General features: G+C 34.9%; 1 protein-coding gene across 1 annotated transcript; it reads right to left on the reverse strand.

Moving 5' to 3' along the window:
* Positions 1-418: 418 nt before the first annotated feature.
* On the reverse strand, positions 419-21,900 carry LOC135694558 (trafficking protein particle complex subunit 13). The gene is made up of 13 exons (XM_089109750.1): positions 21,796-21,900; positions 17,157-17,225; positions 15,960-16,059; positions 14,819-14,903; positions 13,715-13,839; positions 12,800-12,872; positions 12,413-12,457; positions 10,546-10,806; positions 9,727-9,816; positions 7,237-7,337; positions 6,640-6,718; positions 4,337-4,411; positions 419-3,784 (listed from the first exon to the last, which is right to left on the reverse strand). The coding sequence occupies exons 1-13, from the start codon at positions 21,866-21,868 to the stop codon at positions 3,677-3,679; spliced, it is 1,284 nt and encodes a 427-aa protein (XP_088965876.1). The 5' UTR covers positions 21,869-21,900; the 3' UTR covers positions 419-3,676.
* Positions 21,901-22,477: the final 577 nt, after the last annotated feature.

Raw genomic sequence — 22,477 nt, forward strand, 5'->3', positions numbered from 1 at the left:
TCCAACAAGGTTATAGCAAGATGGGCGTTGTCAAGAGAAAACCCAAGAACAAAGTCAATATAAATTTGCAAGACAAGGAGCCTGGATGATTCTTAAAGTTTTTATATTTACTGAGAGCCCAAATTAGTGACAATTTGCAGATATCAACGTGTTGAGAAACGTGAATGCAAGATTACGACCGATTTTTCCACACATTATTCGTACCCCCGGTCAATCATCAAAAGCTTTTAAGGTTGCAAGCTGCTTAAGAAAGCGTTGCTGATTGGCTGCTCTGGTCAAGCATCATTCTTTGATTGGCTAGTGTACGCTATCGAAGCTGCTTTTAAACATTAATGACAATAACTTGAAGCTACAATTATCAACAGCAGGTGAAGGTTAGAGAGGGAATTATCAACCCGGAGCATCGAAAGATTCTGGATTAGTTAAACATGGCTAGAATCTTAATTTGCTTCTTGCTTACGCTTGTTCTCTTGGAGACATTGCTGCAAACTGCCAACTGCACAAACCACACTACTAACACAACACATGGTAATGGAACTAAAAATGGCACAGGTTCTGGAGATCCAAGCTCAGCATCAGGATTCAACTGTAGCATGACAACAGTAATCGGTCTTTTCGCGGTCATGGCTCTCTTTGGCTTCATTACCCAGTAGATGCACAAACTGTTCAGCAATCTAAAGAACTTATTTAAACTTGATGGATATCACAAGCTCGCCTATTGTCGTTGAAGATTAAGAGGGAAAACTTCGTGAAGGAACTTTGCGTCGAATTGCTGACACCTGCCAAGTATTTATGGCGCATTTTTAACTTAAAGGGGTTTTAACAGTCTTTCTAGGAAGTTCATTGCTGTAACAGTAAACTTGGATATCGAGCTCTGGAAATTCTAGATTTTAACATATTTAATCGATATGAAAATATCATAGATTTCATCGTCAATTTGTGATTTTTTGTAGCAGCTCTCTTTAGGCGCTCGCAAGGTTTGATTCGTACGGTTTGAACAGAGATTGACTTTGGTCTTTCTTCAGCTTTTCATCATGCTCACCAGACAGCCTCATTGGTGAACTTAATTACAGAACAGATAAAGTGGTTGAAAAAAGGGCACAATGAATCGATAACTTCCATATTCAATCTTCTTTTGAGAAGGTAGAGTCTTTAATTTCAACGCTGCCTTAATAAAAGATAGTCATAGAACCCACCAAGAACTTCATACCGATGAAGCAGCTTGATTTTCCTGCCTGGTTTGAATTGGAAATCATAAAAACAAGATGTTTAAATTTCATCCTGTTAATATTTGAATGCTAACAAACCATTAAATTATGCATATGTTTTTTAAAACAGCATGTCAACAGACGCATATACTTCTAGCCCAAAATGCGCTTTTGAATATTTGTTAGTCAAAACCAAAAACGTTCTACTTCCGGTGGCTCTATTGAGAATAATTAATCGCTACAATAAAGTTGTAAAAGGCAGGTATTGATGAGGGCTGGAATTGACAACACGGGTGGGGATATTTGTAGGCTGTGTGCATCCCCTGCTATTGCAGTTACGTAATTTAATCGAATCGTCGAATCATGCTACTAATCCAGTTTGTTTCATGCAAACAGGTAATAATCTTGGAAGGTTTCCCGAAATTTACCGAAGGGCCTTGAAAAAGGAAAATCAGATTGATCCAGAAACGTCCTCTGAAGATTAAAGCCTAAAATTATGTGTCTGCGTCTCTTACAAGGGCCTCCGACGAAAGGGGGACCGGGGAGGAACTTTTTTGCAAAACAATAAAACTTTTGAAAAATTATTTCGTAATGATTGTTAAAGTCTCCCTTGCTCCCCCCCCCACTTTCCAACCTGCGTCAGAGCCCATGCTTACGACAAAGACCCACTTATAATTGCCGGAAATAACAAAATAAAAATCGCTACATCTGAGGTAAAGTCAAATCTAAAATGAGAAAACAACATCTCCAAAAATTGCCAGTGACAAATAGAGTAAAAAGGAATGGATAAGATATAAACAAAACATATATTGCAGCGTCACCTGAAAGGTGATACCGGGGAATATTTTCACTATCAGCAAGAGAGGCCCGAGAGCTCACTAGATAGGAACGTGAATATACCTGTGAATTGGTAAAGATTTTAAGAAAAAGAAAGCTCTCTAAATCAATATAACTCAGAAATCATTAATATCAAAAACATAAATAATACAGGTTTTCTCAGTTCTCGATTAACTGAGGCTCTTAAGACTCAATGGAAATAATGATGGTTCGTCTATAGTCTAAAGATTCATTTAATCAAGTATCGTACCCCATTGTCGAAGGACCAGGGACATACGAAAATTCAAAGCAGAATGAATAATCAATTCTTCTTACAAAATTAAACAAGTTTTGTTTTTCTCTTCCTTAATATTAAAGCGAATACATGCTATTTCAAGATAAGGTGCTGTTTTTATTGGATTAAAACTACATGGCTCTTTGTGTTTTAAAGCAATAAAGACTTTGATTTCAAGCATCTAATATGATTCAATTTGGAAAGTAGTTGTACAGTATACTTTGGGCAGTTATAACTTTGGGCAAATTATAACTGACAAATTTTCAAATGTGTCAAACACCCACTACAGTTAAAAAACCAAGGGCTTACAGTTAAAGTACAGTAAAAAGGGTGTAGCCTGCTGGCGAATGAAGCTGTTCAAATATCGAAACCAGGGGCGTCGCCAAAGGGGGTACTGGGCGGGAACTTCTCCCGCAACACTTTGTCTGTTGGCACATAAAGAATTTTTGCCGGGCAAAAGAAGAAATTTTGCTTTCACCCTGTAACATTTTTGCAACAATTGTAACCTATTAACATTTCTGTAGTAGTTCAACTTTCAAAGGATGGCACTTAAGTGTGAATTTTGAAGAAGAAACGCATGAAAGGAGCATATAAGATTATTTATCTTATGACCACACCCTTAAAGAATGAGACACGTCTTTTTTTCGGGAAAAATAGCTTTCGCACTTCTCTGAAAAAGTGTTTGGGCTTTGCCCCTGAACGACACACCAATCTTACGGTGTTCTTCAAATTCCTGAAAGAATTGTACCAAAATACCGACAGGTTAATTATTAGCCGGATGGCTACAGATCTTAAATGACATCAAAAAGCAGAGCGGAATTGAACATATGGCAAAGCTTTTTAAACAAAACGTCTACCAAAACTGTAATTTGCTTTGAAAGACCAATCTTTCCAAAATGAATAATGCATACATCACTAGTTATGTGAACGCTTTATATGATAAGGGCACCAGTTGGAAAATAGCTGGATACCATTGAGAAACCAACAAAAAAGCTGCTATTCTCTACTAGTTATTCTTAAACTGTGTCACTGTGACAAACTCAATATAATGACATGCTATTGCGGTTAATTCAAACTTAGGGAACCATTGAAATGACGGCTTATCAAATTTAGTGAAAGCGCCTATCAACTTTTGGAAAATTATCTAAGACAAAGGGAAAATCCCCACACGAACAAGGCTTTGTGTCTTCTGCATCAGTCATCCCGTTATCCAAACCCTTCCATTACCGGACTAACGGGTTTGTTTATTCTCTTTTACTTGTTTAGGTTCAAATTAACTACTATGTAATCCATATTTATCATTCAAAATATATCAATTAATCATAACGCCCTCAATAAATTCAGAACCAAATTCTCGTCACCGAAAAGGCGATTCGCCCGTCCCATAAACTATAACTTGCCCAACATTATCAAATTCGTTCACTTTCGTGCTGTTCATATCCAAGATTCTGATTCCGCTGATATTCTAGGAATAGGAAACAAAATAATAAACTTGCACATTTGGGTTGAGAATAATCTGCATAAATGTAGTTGATAACATGAGAACAAAAGTCAGGTAGAAGAAATATGCTGAAAACGAAGAGTTGATCGATTGACATTTCCGTCAATTTGAACACCTTCGTAATAATTTTTCATTTATATGCATCGTCGCTTTGCATCGCTCCTGCCTACTGTTCACTGCTACAGTTTGCAAATCTAAATCATATATTACTCATTTCGTATCATTCGTCGTCATTTTTCGTTGTTTTCTCTAATGTTCAGAAATATTTTTACAGCTTATTTCTACAGACTTCATAATGCATTTACCTCCTGATATCAGTTAAGCCTTAAAACCCAGCTAAACACAACGCTAAAAGTAAGAGAGATGCTTTGGGGGGGTTACAGGCTACAAAAAACTAATCAAAGCCAGGAATAAGATAAACCAAGAATATTCACGACAAATAACTGTGAAAGAACAAACATTCTGGCAAAGATGTAAATCACATTAGCAAATGACTTTCTACAGAACCTGTCGTACCTGTAAGCCAGTGCAAGTTGGCACAATACTAAGGTCTAGATCTATAGATGAACCAGGGGGTAGTGGGCCTAGAACCTACAAAGCAAGAAATGTTTTCCGATATTAGAGTGAAAATCGAAGTGTAAATGGTCGGATGGGTACTTATTTGGTAATACTTAAAAATGTCCTTAAAAATTTCTTCTTAATTGAAAAACTGTAATGAAACGAAAGAAATGAAATCTTATTTGCGTTATACTTCTAGACATCTATATAACATCGGTGGCTGCATTGCAAAAACAATTTTTGGGAAAGGCCATTTTAACATTAGGCACCAAAGGTAAATCTGATATCCTCTAACATTCATCGAGAGAATGATGGACTTCTATGACGGCTAATATGAAAGGTTCTACGCTGCATTTTGGAGACTGACTAGAAATGTGTTATCCAAAGAGCTATCAACTATTTATATCATTTGTAACGTACAGGGTTTGTAGATTTTTTCTAACTTTGTTCCACCTGCTAATATACTGGCGGGTTCACCTCGCAATAGCCGGGAAGACCAAAAGCCCTGCAGCTCTCAGCCGCAACCTTTTCATTGACTTCCAGCACACTTTTTGCATAAATCAAAAAAGGCGTATGTGCATAAATTAAAAATGATAGCAATTCAGTCAATCAAACATAATACCACTATGTTGTAAATATACTCTCTCCATTTGTGAGAGTTAACAATTTATACGAATAGAACTTTAATTGAGGTTTGTTAATTTTTAATGGGCATTTCGATATACCAAAAGAGTTACAGCACGCTTCAGGTGACATTCAAAAAAACCATTACATGTTTCGGGGCTTGAACTGAATGCAGTTTGATTAAAGATGATATTGAAGAAAAAGCGAGTGCAGATAGAATTTTATCATCATTTTAAACTCAGAAACGAGATATCTGTTTAAAAAGACGAGTTAGAAAACTTATCTAAGATACCCTGAATGGACCACAATTAATTAAGCCTTAGCAGAATTCAAATCTAAAATTATGCTAAAAGGAAACACCAGGAGAGATAAAGTCCAAAGCAGTTATGAGGGCATCATTAAGATTGATCTTTAATTTATACTGGCAGTGACGTTCGACAGAACCATATGAAATGAAATAAATATTGCGCAATGACAGCCTTTAGAAACCTATAAAAGATAGTCATCTTCGTTTTGAAAAACTGATAAACAACTTGAGCCCAAAGCGACATAAATCCTTTTGATGAATTGCAATAGTCAAACGCTTACTGAGTTTTCGTTGAAAATGCAGCTTTCTTTTTAAGATGTCATAAAAAGAAGGACAATTTTACTTAGGCTAATAAGCTATTCTACATTGTAGGGTATAAATGATCGCGTTAGATGTTGGCACTGTAATAAAGTAGTAAAGGATTTCTTCATGAAGCTAAGGAAAACAAAGATTTTTCCTCCTTCTTAACTCTTAACTAATTTTCATCAGATTTAAGTGAAGCTGAAATCGGAAAGCTAATTATTAAACGAAATCACTCTCAGGTATCCTCGCAAGTTGTTTAAAGTTTGGTCTCTAGTTTCTTCGAAAATGTCCCTATTGTTAATCCAGAATTAAACGAGAATATGTTGATGCTGGAAATATTCTGTTTATGAATCCTAACGTTGGCTTCTGGAAACCGCAATCTCAAATATCGTTTATGAGAAAGCTGAGATGAGCGTTAGCGTTAAATAACAAAAGCCAGGATCATAGAAATGGAATCAGAGTTAGTTTACTTTAGTCCGTTAAAACAACGGGATTTGAAAAGTGTTGAAAAGAAAAAGCATTTACACTTGTTAGGGAACTTAATTAATGACGACTGAACCTTAGAATCGATGAAGAATGCCTTGGAAACGAACTCTGAAGCATGGCTACTAGGTCAACATCTGGTGATGTTTACGATAAATTATTCATGAAAAAGTGGTATTGACACGAGCCATGTAATTCTCTGATTAAATAGAAAAAACGAACCAAAAAAGCATCATCTTCTAGGGAGATTCGACCCAACTAAATGATGTTATTCGTTAAACATAAGTATTTGTCAAGTTCATTGCAAAGAAAGCAAAATATAGCTTAATAAAAATCCAAGGCTTTCAAAAACCGATCTTTAATGACATAAAAACACCGGACACCTCTAAGTACTGATGAATTATTTGTCTTCACTGCAATAAAAGCAATCAGACAACAGGTAATATTTTGAGACCTGTGTCTATAAACAAGACAATAATTCTGGTTCAAATATTACCCGGTCCAAAGTAGGTCCAATTCAAGAAATTAATCAAATTTATCTCACCTTTCCAGAGACACCACTCCAAAGTAATCCTCCGCTCTTAGGATCAGTTAAAAACAATTTAACCTCCATTTTTGACTCCCTGTTGGAAACACACGAAGTTTTAGCATTCAAGTCATAAGCAGGTCAATTCAGCACTAATGTTATAGATTTTGTTATAACAAACATTTCTACAACACATTGATGATATTTTCCGTTTCAACTTCATAAAAACACAGCCATAAAAACACGTTCATAAAAACCTTCAAGAATTAGAGTGATTGTCAAAAATAGCTGGGAAACCTCAACTTACAGAATGCAAACTTACAAGGCAAGGCTACATTATGTTCTCAACTTTCAATGTTGCTTCTAACTTTTGTTATTCTCACCCGCTACCCCTAATACTGCAATGCTGACTTCTTTTCTCGACACCTTCAAACAGCTTTCATTGATTTTTACTCATAACTATCAAATGTCGAAATTAGGCCAATCTGACCAGGGGGGGGGGGGGGTTAAAGTAACTACTTCCTTTCATAGTCTTCTGATAATTTAGAGCTACAGCATTTTTCGAGGTACTGACGAACAAATTTATTCAAATTTTCATCAATCAAAAAAGCTCACCCTGAGTTACGCAACGAGCATTTCAATGTAAATTCTTCCTCTAACTTTACTGATATTGGACACGATTCAACCTTCAATTCAACTTCTTGGGGCACTGGTTTCTGAAAACAGAAAAAGAACGGACAAATAACTGAATGTATTTTAATAAAAATTCAAAGGATACCTCACTTCAGCTATCAAAATATACTCAAAAATTAAAATCAAGAAATTGAGTACAATTTAAAGTTTTAATCACAAGAAACTTTGGCAAAGACAAATTTAAAAGTGCTGATTTTTTTATCAATATTTGAAGAATTACTAAATTCAGAAAACAGAGAATCCACAAATGTTTCTTTAAGCGCTGGGTTTTTCACAAGTGAAGTCTTGACTATGTACAAAACTTAACATGTCATCAAAAAAGGTTACCAATTTACAAAGCCTCAGTATATTACTAAATTGACTGCAAAACAAAAACATTAGACGCGGATGAACAAAGACAGCTATGCCTGATAAGTACTGATGGCAAATGGTTAAGCTAGAAATGACACCCTCATACATTCCCATGCAGTTTAAAACTGGCAAAATAGCAAAAGAAAAGAAGCAAATTCGTAAGGTTAAGGCTTGGATCTTTAAAGTCTACATAAGATCTTCATATCACAGTTGCTGATGCTAATGATAAAAAAACTGAAACAAGCTAATAATGACTATTTCACACGAAATGAATCTGTGGTGACTCTTAGTCTAGCTGATTTTTGCTATAGTAAATGGAAAAGGGGCAATACGAAATCATGCAAATAAACTTTATTTTATGAGCTTTTATGTTGTTCTTTGAGTCGAAATTTTGGTCCTAAGTATAATTTCAGAACAAAAAATCAAAATGGCGCATAAATGGGCTGCATGCAATACCAGATCCTTAATTAATATAGTTAATTGATTATGTATATTCAGCTAGAACACACTCAGGTCTCCATATAACAGCACAATAGAACTTGGACGAAGAGCACTTATACAAAAAGCAGTTTATCTATTTTCAAGCAAATCTATCAATCTTAGATCACAGCTGCTTCACAACAGCTTGTGCTTGTAGGAATAACATTGTAACATCAATTCAGCCATTTAAGAAATTTGTGACTTGAAAATGTTCAATTTACCAAAGCCTACCAATATTGGATACACTCTTTGCGAACGACATGTTTAAAAATTTATTCAAAATTAGAAAAAACCAGAGAGTCTCAAAAATTCAGATTTACGTGTAATATTGTCCTTCAAAATGCTTAGAAACAATTTTTTCTCAAATAATGTAAAACCCGAAAGAGGCCTATTAAATGAAAAAAAAAAGGTTCGGTATCCTTTTCCTTGATTTATAATTAATGGACGACAACCGCAAAAAATGCGAGCAAAAGTCAGTACAAATCAAAACGAATAATACTTAAATCCAACGGGCAGCACAATTGTACAAACAATAAATACAATGAACCAAGCAAAAAATATATTCACTTACAAAAGGAAAATAACATAATCAAGAGTTTAATGATCACAAACATTACGTAATAGAGACAGTAAGAACTTTAAGCGTTTTCTACCAAAATTGAGGATATTGTTTTAATAGGTATTCTTGTATTATACTAATTCAAACAATCATATGATTATCAATCCAAATGCTTTATTGTACAAGCCTCTTTCTGGAATGCTGGATTTTTTTGTTAGGCCTGAAGCATCTCATACAGAAATTTCTATAATATGACTTTCTAAATATTTTATACTGCAGCAAACAAATCAAAATATATTTTCAATAATACAGCTGAGTGAGTATATATTCCGATAGCATGCTATATTTTCAAAAATATTTTGTCCTTTAAAATTTCCTGGTAGCATGCGGTCAGCCTAGTAAGATTTTCAAACCTTTTTAAGGATTTAATTATATATTTCTGGTGTTAAGAGCGGCTTTCAACTGAGAAGCGTCGTGAGGTGAATAACTGCAGCAGACCGAGTAAATAGGTTTACAGTGACAGAAAACCTGATCAAATTTCCCGCTTGTTTAAAGATTGTTGACCTGAACATCTTTAACAAAAAAGGCTCGCTTTTTAAGTGGGTGCCTGATTATGGCTGAATAAAAAAAGAAAGATTGTCGAAGTAATTCAGCCTTCGTCGTTGCTAAGGCGTCCACCGCCTAGAAATCTTCAACAAAATCGCATGATTCTAACAGCTTCTAGCCGGCTGAGTCAGACAGAACTGCCCGATCCGAATTTTAGATTCTTCTAACGCTAACAGCGCAGGTCATATGGGACTTGATGGACTGCAAGCAACTGTGACCTCCCGCAGTCATGTGGAAACAATATGTTTGATATTGGAGAGTGATATGATACAGCACCATCGTAGACAACCTTTATGCCAACTACTATCCTAATGAAACATGGTTAAGGGTAATGCGCACTCGTCTCTGGCAATTCCAAATGAGGTATAGACTGTAAAGAAGTGAAGTTCTGAATTAATTTAAGAAGAATTACATACTGCTTTTTGTAACTGACTAGTCTGCAGTCGCCCAACTTCTCCAAAATTTGTTCGCCATACTATATCTAATTTACCAATGGGTGTGACATTCTGAAATGAAATTTGAACAATAAGATATTTGATAGTATAGATCAACCAGTGAATAATAATGCTAACTCTCGGATAAAAACAGTATTATTTGTGTATATTACCTGAAAAAAACTTGAAAAATAAAATTGATCAAAATTATCTTATATCTTTGAGATATGAAAGGGAATGATGGAGTGAGACAAAAGAGATTTAAGTTTATAACTAAGAGGTGCAACTTCTCCTAGACAAAAAATATACAGTCGAATCCCGCTTTAAGGAACCCAGTTCATTAGGAGCTCCTCACTAGTAATAACTTGAAAGTGTTGTCCTTTGGAAAACTCCCTGTTTAACGAACAAAGCTATTACGCACTTACGTTATTACGAGCTTTTTTCTTGGTCCCTACAATATACTGTATGTCTATGGACATTACAATATACATAATGTAATTAAAGGTTGGTGAAGGTATACGATCTGTATACACAAAGAGGAGGAACCTGCTAGAGAGGGCACTTGTCTTGAGCCAAGAACATTAAAGGTAGGGCGGTCACCTGGCCATTTTGTTAAGGAGTTACTGTTTCTCTGTCTCTAAACTTGACATAAAATTACCTCCGAATTCTATTATGTATTACAAATTCTATATAATTCTGACTAAACCTGTCATTCTGAGGTGCACTTAGATCTGAATATATAAAAAGGTATCGAGATTCGCTAATTTAATGCGATCATAAAGATATTTAGCATGAACCAACCTTGTTAATGAGTTCGACGGCGTACTCTTTTTTTGGTGCAAGTTGATATAAATACTGCCGAGTATCCATTGGGTTTAGATACGAATTTCCAAACGTAAGCTCGATATCATCGTTTTCGTCATCACCCTCCATGTCTGTGTCAGTTTTACATTGATTCAAATCAACAACGTCATAATAGCTAGAAGGCTCCAATGTTACGCCTACAATTGACATCAATGAAGTTGTGATATTCTGCACTTGGGCTTCCAGGTAAACTGTGTCCTATGTAAACACGAGAAATATTGCCTAGAATTGGAACCGCATTGCCAACTGGTAATATTACAATAGCCTACCGTAAATACTCGAATAAGCCCTCGGGGGCTTATTTACAAAAACGAGTAGGGGCTTATTCGAGAGGGAAAGTGCAAGAGCCATGACAAAGAGCAAGAAAATGGCAGAAATTCTTGTTGACCATTTGAATGGAAAAAAAGATAAACATGAGCATTTCGAGCTTCTAGTTACAACAACTGGTATCATTGAAAGAGTAACAAAGTGCTGTGTGAAGATCTAACAAATATTATAATTTTTTATCATCACAAAAGTCGCCTTTTGCTGTTTGGTCTCTAGTCGAAGGAAGTAATACTGTATAGCTATTGTCCTGTGGGGGCTTTTTTGAAATAAGATATTATTCTGCAATTATGCTTCCCTCGAGGGGGGGGGCCTTTTTGCAAAAATGACTTTTAAGGTGAGGGCTTATTTGAGAGAGAGATTTATTCGAGAGAGGGGCCTGATGAGCGTGGGGGCTTATTCGAGGATTTACGGTATTGCATAAATGGAAACACCAAATATCATCGTTCTGCCTTTAATTCCCCGGCCAAACCAGTGCAACATTTCGTCCAACCAATCCTAACATTGAAATTCCGGAAATTTCAGCTTTTGTCCTAACAGATCTGTCTTAATTGGAATTGTCTACGATGTACCAAGAAGTTGACGAATATATTATGTCTTTTGTTTGTCGTCGTACTGGTTATTAATCCTAACATTGTTGGCGACTTTTTGGGTATGGATGGACGCTGTTGGAAACTGAATATGGCGACAAGATTACAAAAAATGACAAGGAGCAGCTGTGTTTTCAGATCTATTTGAATTTCTGGATGACAGCAAAATGTGGCCGGCTTTTTGTCTCTGGATATGCGCGAACGTGATTTTGCTGGACTAGCTCTCCCAACATTGTGCAATATCTCTAACATCGTCCAACATGGGTGGCCAAAACAGCCCTACATTTATACTCAACATTGTTGGGATTTGTTTGATGAAATGCTGCTCCAGTTTGGCCGGGGCTTAGAATAAAAATTTTCCTGATAATTGGTAGTGAATTGTTTTATTTTCAGCCTAAAATTGGTCTCCGGTTAAGGTGAATGGGAATAAAAATCACTAATAAAACATATTTTACCAATATATTGCAAGAACTTTTAGCACCCACCCCAAGTCCACTGCAAACAATAAAGATTTGTGTTCAAAATTTCAAAAAATTATCGAAAAAATTGGACTGAAACTTTCCAATTGGATCAAAGAAGATATCACACAGAAGTATGATGTCATAAAATCATTTGCCGGGAAAATAATTTTACTTCGAATTCTTTGACTTAATATTTTGTAGAAAATAATTTGTACTTCATTTATTCAAAACTATGAAACGATTAAGAGCTTAAATATTCTACAAAATTCAGATTATTGACTATTGTAGTGAAAACTTCCAAAATGAAACGAGGTCTTGATGTTCATCAAAATATTAGTGAAAAGTGTCTCTTTGTGTCTTATCAGTGAAAAGTGTGTCTCTTGATATTAAAATTTGAAGTAAAAGGATAAAACACTCTTGGATACTTACCGAAACATTATGAAATTTTGTTTTAACTTCCAAAGGTTTCAAAACCTAGAAGAGTAGATCTATCAATAGAAAAATCCTGAGCTTCTAGGCTATTGTTCTACGCTTAAGAGAATATGGACAATGGTTAAGTGAGTCTTTAGAGAAGTGTCATAAAACAGATGCTGTAATTCGCTATAGGAATTTTAATTCGTAATCCTACTTATCTTGCACCCAACATTCCTAACATTATATACTCAACTTTGTTGAATCCAAATATATGGTCTATAACTCTATTATAATTTGATGGACTAAGCCTTATTTAAATTTGCCTTATCTAAAATTTGAATCTAGACTTCACTGTAGCTTTATATCTAATCTTCTGAAAGTCAATCATGTAAAAAAGTTTACCTGGAACTTGAAGAATTTCCTCATGCCAAGATTCTCTTCGTGGGTTATTGAGTAAGTAACAGCACAAACTAAACTACAAAGATAACATACAAACAAATGTAAGACTTTGTAGGACATTTGCCATTTCTTCTTTCTAAAGTGACAAAGAAAGGATTATGCGCTTCCCAAAAACTTACCTACATCTCAAGTTGGAGTACTGTCAATTGTTCGTATACAATAAAACACGGAGAAGATGGAAGTGTAATGGCAAACAGTGTTTGACAAAAAAACAAGTTTTTGTAGAATTTTTGCTACAAACAACAATAAAAGTCATTACATAACTCAGAGTTGCCCAATGATCAAATTAGGCATTAAACTTAGTGTTGCGACTAACAACCGTCTTGTCCTATACACCAACGAATATCCTCTGATAGATATCGTAATTTCTAGAATTGCGTGAATGCAATAACTTTCTGATCTTAATTAACAAATCCTGACTCCAGTTCGTTTTATAATCATCTACTTACGAATCAAAGACGCTCTGAAATTTGAATCGTTATTGTCAATAAACAAACAATACCAATCTATGGTCAGATTATAAATGCCTTCGTCACAGTTATTAGACTTTTGCTACTTTTCACAATATAAGTGGAAGCTATGTTTCTTGTATGTAGTATCAAATTACAGCATAAAACTACTTTGAATACCTTATGTCACAAGATTCAGACACTTTTAGGTCCTACAATCTGAGGATTTTTTCTCTAAGCACAGCTTTTCATAGATCTGAAATTTCATTTAACTTCACGTAAGTTGATACTAAATTGAAAACTTTAACAAGCTGAGTATACAGCCTTGCACCCAGTCCTACCCTTCGAAAGCCTTCGAATTGGTACTGAACCTGCAATCAACTACGCAGAATCGTGAATGCATACATACATGTGAGTTCCAAGTTCTTTTACTTCGTAGCCTATGACTTCATCAATACTCTCATCTGGGCCTAACTTCGGGTATGGAGAGCTTGCTGAGAGTTGAAATCTCTGCGAGGAGGTTTGCAAATCAACCTGAGAAGAGCAGCATATGAAGTTAGTTGAAAACTGTAATGAAATAAGGACCGTAAAGCAAGTTTATCTATCTATCCTGTTCCTATCTTGTATGCAAATCACTTTAAAAATTTTTTTTGAACTATCTAAATTCATCAAGTTCATGAAATTTCCATTAGATAACTTACTGCCATAGCCCTTTCTTTAAACAACTCACCTCATACATTCAATTTTGTCTCTGCGATTCTTATATAGACCGCATTAATTTTCAGTTGTATCAGAGTAATGTTAATTATGATACCCTTAATTGTTGTTATGATATACTTTTCTGCTTTATGTTTAGTTGAAATTTAAAATGTTTGTGTATGATGTGCAATTTAAAAACAAACATGAACTGAACATAGGACGTCATTCGGGAGTTTTGCTTTTACGAACCATTATGCGATGATGATGACGATGATGATGATGATGATGACAATAATGGTTAGAAAGACTGATGATGACTTACAATGATGACAATAAGCTGACTGTCGGTGACGACTGGTTATGATGACAGTTACAATGGTTATTTATGATGACAACGATGACAATAGTTATTGTATTGTATTGTATTGTATTGTATTGTATTGTATTGTATTGTATTGTATTGTATTGTATTGTATTGCATTGTATTGCATTTTATTGTATTATGTTGCATTGTATTGTATTATGTTGCATTGTATTGTATTTTATTGGTTGCTACCTAGCTTTCGAAGGCGGTTTTACGACATTGAAAAGCTACGCTTATCGAGCAGTGTATTGGTCCTTTCTCTCGATGTCACCACAACTCATAATTCCTATCCCTGAATTATAGATAACTAGCAACTGACCTCACTCAGAGAGAGAGTTTGGCCAGGTCAGGGGCTCAAACCACGGACACTGGGATCTGCAGTCAGTGAACAACCACTGATTAACATGAAGATAACGTAGTTAAATATCAAAAACTTGCAAAAATGCAAACCTTTGCAACGACGTCTTGAACATGTTGATTGCTGTCGTTTAGAACACTCAAATAACAAGAGAAGGTTTCTCCCAAGTAGATGCTCCTGATCGACGAAGAAAAAAGGGTTGGGGGCAGATGTTTGCAAACGTTAAGACAATGAGTTTTAATTGTGTTGATGTCATTGTAATTGGTAAATTTCATATTCAGCTTTTGTGATTTTTCAAAGTTTTTTGTGAATTATCAACCATACTGAGGAAAAGCCAATTTTTGCCCATGAGAGAATAAGGTGTTAATCCAATGATCCTCTCTAAGAATGCATTCCTCTCCAAAACTTTACATTAGACTGAAATGAAACTTTCACTGAATACTCCATGGGGTACCTCAATTTGATAAAAAAAAGGAAGTGTTAGAAAATTTGTTATCTGCTTCGTGACAATGTATTTTGCAGTTTGAAATCTTTCAACAAAGATTATGAATAGTCGACTTTGTGGCTTCTTCGGATAAAAAAAATTCCATTTAATTATTTTGAAAAATAGTTTGTGTGGATGTAACTGTAATTAATTAATTTCATATCTAGCAGCAATTCTTTCGGAGCTGACTGTTGAATGTAAACGGTAAAAAGTCTTCTTTTAAACCTTTTTTATATATTTCTAGACATTTTCAGCACAACGTCAGTGTTTGAAATCATTAAAGAAAATAAAAGTTGCAAAATAGTTTCTGTAGTTTCACAGGCAGTAGTATAAGATCAGATTAAAAAAAAACAACGCAATCATAGTCAAATGTTTTTGTCCAACACTCCTCAAATAATATTTTATCAAAATGATGGCAAGGTTGACTGCTTGCCTTATAAATTGATTATTATACATTTTCATCTCATAGAAGGACTATCAGTTGATAGGAGCATTTACCTACAGTAACACTGCTAAGTCTAACCCTGAATTTTTTGCCATCATAAGTGTGGAAATTTAAGCTGAAATATCGGGAACATTGGAGACAATTATTCGCAATCGATATAAAAAAGATTCACATGTTAACATCTGGCTAGCAGGCTGTGTACACCTGCGGGAAGTAGTTTGCGACATGAAGCCCAAATATAATTATATAGCGAAAACCAAGATCCAATAACATAAAAGGATAATAAACTTTAATTGCATCTCACCCAAACGATTGCGGCAAGGACAAGAGTTCTCCAGAAGAGAAAAGTTCAATTCCTTTAATGGCAGCGACATCTGACTTAAAATCGTTTTCAAAACATTCACCTAAGAAAAAACGCATATCGTAATATTTCAATTATGACATAATGTTATCTGACAAAAAAGATTAGAAAAATCCTAACACAACATTATGGTAACATAACTAAAACCGTAAAATATAGTTTTTCAGGAACTCGCAATTGAGTTCAAACTCAGTCATCAAAATGGCTTTCGCGTTAATCTACGTATAAATATAGAACAGTTATTTAAAACAGCCATCATTCAGTCAAAATTCGTAGTTTTATCTAGGCAAGTTTGGGTAGCATTTTAGTTTTGTAGAATGACGCTCATTTAAAATGTTTTAATTTCAATGGAATAGAAATAGTGCTGTCTAAACGTTCCAGGACATAATTTTGTTCTCTTTCAATTCAGTAATAGTTTCGTACAGATTTTTTTCAATAATACATCAGTGTTGAAGACAGCTGAAAGAATATCTGCTTTTGAATAGTTTCAGAAATCGCAAAGCTTTCATCCATTTACCACATATATGTGGGATCCAGACGTCAATACAGACAAGGCCAAATGTAAGAGCCTTGATGTACACCGCAGGTTGATTATAGCTCTCCAAACGGCAATCCTCGAAGAATCACCTTGATAAATTTTTGCTAATGTGGGAGAGTCTTAAGTGGTTCATCTTTTTCCATAAACGCAAACTGTTAACAATTATATTGAGTCGGTCGATGCTCATACTACAGTAAGACTGCTATAGAAGCTATTCAATTAGTCGCCTAGTTATTCAATCAATGAACAATACAAGATGAAATATTTTTATATCAAAGACAGTTAGGCTGGATAACAAAACGACGAGGATTTCGTCGTAGAAAGTGACTTGCCCAAATGCAAATGTGAGAGTAAATTACAGAGGATTCTATTTGCTACCTTGACAATAACAAACATGCATTTTAACAAAAATATTAAGCAATGGGACATTGCCGAGGGCTTTGGCAAGGGCTTGGCAAGGGCTTAGGAGAGGCCCAGGCAAGGACTTTGACGATCATCCCCGTCAAAAAAGCCCTCTGTTAAAAAATTCATTAAGCACAGTATGGAGCTCTACGTATGCTTGAAAGAATGCAGCTGCCTATATGTAGACGTGCATAATTTACCTGGTAGATCTTGTTCTTCACATGTCACCTGCAGCAATGGCTTGATTGTTGGCCTTGTCAATCTCATTACTAAGAAAAAAAGTAAATATTGTGATACACTCGACACATTAGTTAAAATCAGAATGAACTCTCCAATAATATTTTCCTAGTGACTAATCATAGTTTTATGACAGCAAAAATAATTATATTTTTTGGAGAATAATAAAAAGTATGGCTACAAGTCAAGGCAAGTTTTGGCTAAATATTGAACAATATTTATGAAATGAGCATTAAATTAAGCTATAATACTTTAGTATGTTTTATTTTGAGATATCATACAAACAAAAACGAATTTAAGAGACAACTTTAATAAACGAATTTAATAAAAAAAGTCAATCAATTGTTGCTTAATAAATAGTTAATTCCTGCAGAAATTTTAATATCTGGTATTTCAAAGACTAATTATTTCATTCAGTACAGGATCTGACTGACTACTGCATCCATTTTCATAACCTTTAAATATTATTCAAAAAATTGATTACATCTTACAATTAGCCAAGTACCCAAATAATGTGACAATTAATTTAATGGAAGACCAAACACTGAGTCATATAAGCCTATCAAAAAGCTTTTAAACAAGCCATAGGTAAGGCAGATGCTCTAGAAAATCCACTTGTCAATAGCTAAATCATATTTTTAAAATGTTTCAGTTTAATGAACTGAAATTTTTACTTGCTTCCTTTTACTCTAAAATAAGACATTACATTAACAACTTTCTATTACTCATTCATTTCCTTTTCATTTCCTCAATCTTTATACCTGTAGTAGTCCTTCGAGTTAAATAAAGATATTAAGAAGTACACTGAAGTAAATGTTATAACTAAAGATAGAAACAATTTGCAGAGCTGCTCGACGAAGAAGTTGTGTTTGGGCTCCTCAGGTTCAAAAGGTAAGTTCTGACATCTCTCTTGAACTAAAGAAAACAATATGTTTCTCTCATATTTTCTGAGTAATTATTCCAGCTTTGTACAGCACAGAAGAAGTAGAAGTTTTGTTTGCATATTCTAATTTACTTTTCGGAATATGCAAATCATTATGATTTCTAATGTTATGCTTAGAAAAATTGGGACATTTTGGTGAATTTAGCACAAAAGCTAGCAAGACAAAGGCCAGGCAAAATTCTGTATGTCACGATCCCTTACCAAACAAGAATATTTATAGAGACCTAACAGAAACAAATGTACAGACCTAACAAACTTTTTCCTTGCCTTCTTGACAAGTTTTGTTGTCCTTCGTGCAAACAGTGTGACTGGGTTAGCTTTGTACCAGAAAGACCATCCCAAACTAAACTGCTGCAGTGGAGATGGCTTACTAAAAAGAGCTCTATGAACTCTGTCAAGTTTCTTTTAGGAATGTTTTTCAATATTTGCACTGATAATAACCCTCCCTTTAGGATATTTTTTGTTTGCTTGCACTGCTCCTCCCAGTCAAGGTTCTCACCTATTTTGATTCCAAATATTTTATTTATTGAATCCCTTTTATATTTTTATTGTTATAAAAGAAATTCTGGTAAACTTTTAATCATCCTGTTCATTTTTTGTCCACAGCTGATCAGCATGAAATTTGCTTCTATCTGCATTCAGACCCATTTTGCTAATTCTATATTGACATTAGGAGCAGTGCAATTTAAAGTGAGTGTGGAGGCTACCCAAAACCCAAAATGACTAAAAAATTGGTCCAAAATGAAATGATAAATTGAAACAGAGTACAATTTCTTCTCCTTAAGAGTACTGATTAAGATAGGTTGCAAACCCTGGCCATCAGACCTGATCTGGCTCTCAAGCAAATTATTTGATGTGAGTTGAGGCACCATGTCTGTTTTTTAGTGCTGCTTTGTAGTTCTAAAGTTGCTTGTAGCCAAGAAATTGAATGTTTTGTAAATGTGGTTTGATCTGATGCTGATAAATGCCGTTTAGTCAAGTTTAGTTGAAAACAACAAAGAATATCAACCTAGGTCATGTTGCAGTCTGACCTGACCTGACCTGACCTGACCTGACCTGACCTGACCTGACCTGACCTGACCTGACCTGACCTGACCTGACCAGCACTGACCTGACCAGCACTGACCTGACCAGCACTGACCTGACCAGCACTGACCTGACCAGCACTGACCTGACCAGCACTGACCTGACCAGCACTGACCTGACCTGAAATTTTTACTATAAAGGCCCAGTTACACAAAAGAATATTCAACAAGAAAAATGATATTCTTTGATAATTCTTGTTTGCATTCTGAAAAAGAATTGTTCAAAGAATAATCTTATCACCTCACATTCCTTTTGTTACAATATTATTGTCAAGGAAGAATTCACTCTCTCTGTCCTATTTATACATAGATGTGTAAGACCTCTGTCTCTTTATCTACTAACACCCTGATATTTAGCAGTAAGTAGTACATTGGGAAGCTAAACTGCGCCGATTAAATGAGAAAATTGGTTTGAAAAACTGCACAGACCAAAAAAATCCCACACAATTTATTTTGCAAGGGGTTTGCCCTGGCACGAGCTATAGCCTTCGTCTCCAGGAAAAGCTGACACAATAGTTTGTTAACATGTGCTATATAATGAAACAGAAATCTCCTATTTATATCTATTTATATGCATGTCCCTGGGAATGGCCTGCATGAAAATACCTGCTGTGAAAAAACACCAGCTACAGGCACCCTTTTTGGAGGATACCATTCCCATCAGTTCAGTTATTAAAAGCTGACAAATCTTTTTACCCTGTTCTAGAGATTGTCATCCTTGACATTTCCAGACAACTTAGATGGTGTCATGCTTGCTTTGGGCAACAAAGCTGGGCTACGATATTGTCACATTTATTGTCATATTCATCTGTTGTCTAGTTAATTTTTATTCTGCATTGTGCTATTTTCATAATACTGACATAGTGGGCAAAAGAGCTAACCTGTGTTGTATGTAGGCAATAACCCATCACACTGAACTAGCTCTCTGATAAATACAACTCACTGAAACTGTGCTGATTTGGTGTTATCTAGCTATTTTGCATTCTGTAGCTACGCCGTTTAGAAATCAGAGGATTTTAATAGGATTTGGGAAAATCTGTTCTCAGACGAGTTCTCAGATGAACCAGAAGCTCTTCAAAGAGAGTTTAGTGTAAAACTAGTTGAAACTTCTTCAGGTGCAGGCCAAAAGTTCTTTAAAATATATTTGAAGCATCCCATAGCTCACCTGCATGATTAATCTATTAAGTCGATTTGCTGAGGAAAATAAACTCAGCAAACATAAAGTATGCATTCTGAAAAGGCTGCAAAGTACTAGGCCATGTATGCCAAATTTCTGTGATTGTACAATCTCTGATACTTCCCTTAGGGCTCTGACATATTTTGCAGACCTGCCAAGTTTCAGTTTTGAAATTGAGAGAGTTTTTTGAAAAGGTAAGGAAAATTTTTGGTCTGCCATTGGCAGATCTTAACTGATCCAAAATGAGTGGAAGTGGGTGGGGGATTGAGGGGCTTTGTTTTTTGCCATTTTATTGATAAAGAATTTATAACAGTACATAATATTGAAATAATTAAATCTGGTGCGCTTGCGCAAATGATTGCAAAACACACAGAACTGTGGACTAAAAAAACTGGAGAAAAAATGAAAGCGTATGAGCAAACAGAACTTGAAGTGTAACTGCTACACCAAATTTTACTCTCGAGAAAAAGTTTATCCACTCTACCATGCTCTAATTGCAATCAGCTGTAGGTAAACTCTAACTTAAGAGAGACTATGCTCTTCCTGTATATTTCCAAACAATTTACAATGTGTCATAGCTAGTCGCTGCTATTGAAAAATTTAAATAAGTCAAGAAGTTTGTTGCAAAATGTGTGAGAATTCTGCTTTGTTGCATGTGAGCATGAAAAAGGACTGAAATGTGTGTGTCTCACAGAAAATGCGTCTCACAGAAAATGTGTGAGACTTGGTAGGTCTGACTTTTTCTTGGGTACATAGATTGTTTTGTTTGTGATCTTATTTTAAATCAAATGTAATTTTAAGCTACAACTCAGTAATATGTCTAAATCAATATTTAAAAAATATACAAATTAAATTAACAATTCTTTATAGTTTTTTAATACAAATTTACAATAAAATCGTTTAGTTTTGCATAATTGCATGTAAAGGTTGCCTCATCCCAGTTTTCAATTAATCTTTTGAATTGGATCAGATTTTCTGCAGATTTTATTTCCTGTGGTAAGCCATTCCAAATTTGTGATTGGCATAAGATGAATTTTAGTCATCGTAATAAAAACGTAGGGCTCGTTTCTGTTTATTTTCGATCTTATCCATAGATCTAGCCGAGGAGAACACTTAAAGGGGGCGGTAGTTAAAGTTAGAAAAATATCTGACAACGGTCAATTGTTAAAATAAAGACAGTTAGGTTAAAATTCTAGCAATGTCAACAGCTGTTTTGCTGTATCTGTACTAGTATCAATCGCTCTTTAATTCTCTTTCAAGTCAGACAAGTGAGAGAAAACTTTGCTGTTTGTTTTTGCATGTGTAAGAGAATAAAGACAAAATGAAGTCTTGATTCAGGTTAGCCATTTAGAAAAATACTTAATACTGCTTTCTTAATGATATAACAAGTGACATACCTTTCAATGCAAGTAACTGGTCTTTCTCTTTTAATATATCTCCTTGGATCGGTTTATTTTCCCACCGCGCCATCTTGTTTTTTTTCTAAAATTGAAACTTTTCAAATCGAGGCTTCAATATTTTCTTCCAAGCTCCATACTCCTTCAGATTGTTCCATCCATCACTCAAGTTTTCAGTAACATAAGAATGTTACTGAAAAAGATAAGATATAGATACGAAGGATTTTGGTTAGCAATTATAATCAATTTACTAAAAATTGCACTAAAAAAGTGTGCGTGTCAGAAAACATTTATGACCCTATTCATCCAGGAATAAATTTCGAAAAACATGATACCTGAAATCCTGAAAACATAATATCTTCGATTGACATACCTGCACTGGAGCGAAGAGACAAAATGTATGGTCCTGTTCCTTCTTCATAAAATTTAACAACGAGAAGTCACATCTAGCAATTCATTCTAGAATTTTTCACTATTTCCTTTAGGTCAGACCCCTAATCATATAAAATAAGGGTAAACAATTTCAGGATCTATATTTTGAAAGTCAACATTTATAGATGAGTAAATTAAGTATGTTTAGAATCCTCTGAAGCACCCTAATCTGGTCTAACAGTTCAAAACACCTACTTGAAGTTCCTATTGGGTACCTGCTTGTGACTCAATCTCGTATTAAAAACGATAC

The sequence above is a fragment of the Rhopilema esculentum genome, chromosome 8, assembly GCF_057945365.1.
Source record: "Rhopilema esculentum isolate cy_ngs chromosome 8, ASM5794536v1, whole genome shotgun sequence".
In the NCBI taxonomy this organism is placed as follows: Eukaryota; Metazoa; Cnidaria; class Scyphozoa; order Rhizostomeae; family Rhizostomatidae; genus Rhopilema; species Rhopilema esculentum.

Coding starts and splice junctions, on each gene's coding strand:
- LOC135694558 (XM_089109750.1), bottom strand. CDS start 21,868: ATGGCGCGGTGGGAAAATAAACCGATCCAAGGAGATATATTAAAAGAG. Junction 9,817..10,545: donor CCGTCGAACTCATTAACAAG/GTTGGTTCATGC, acceptor ATTTCATTTCAG/AATGTCACACCCATTGGTAA. Junction 4,412..6,639: donor GGAGTGGTGTCTCTGGAAAG/GTGAGATAAATT, acceptor CTTGCTTTGTAG/GTTCTAGGCCCACTACCCCC.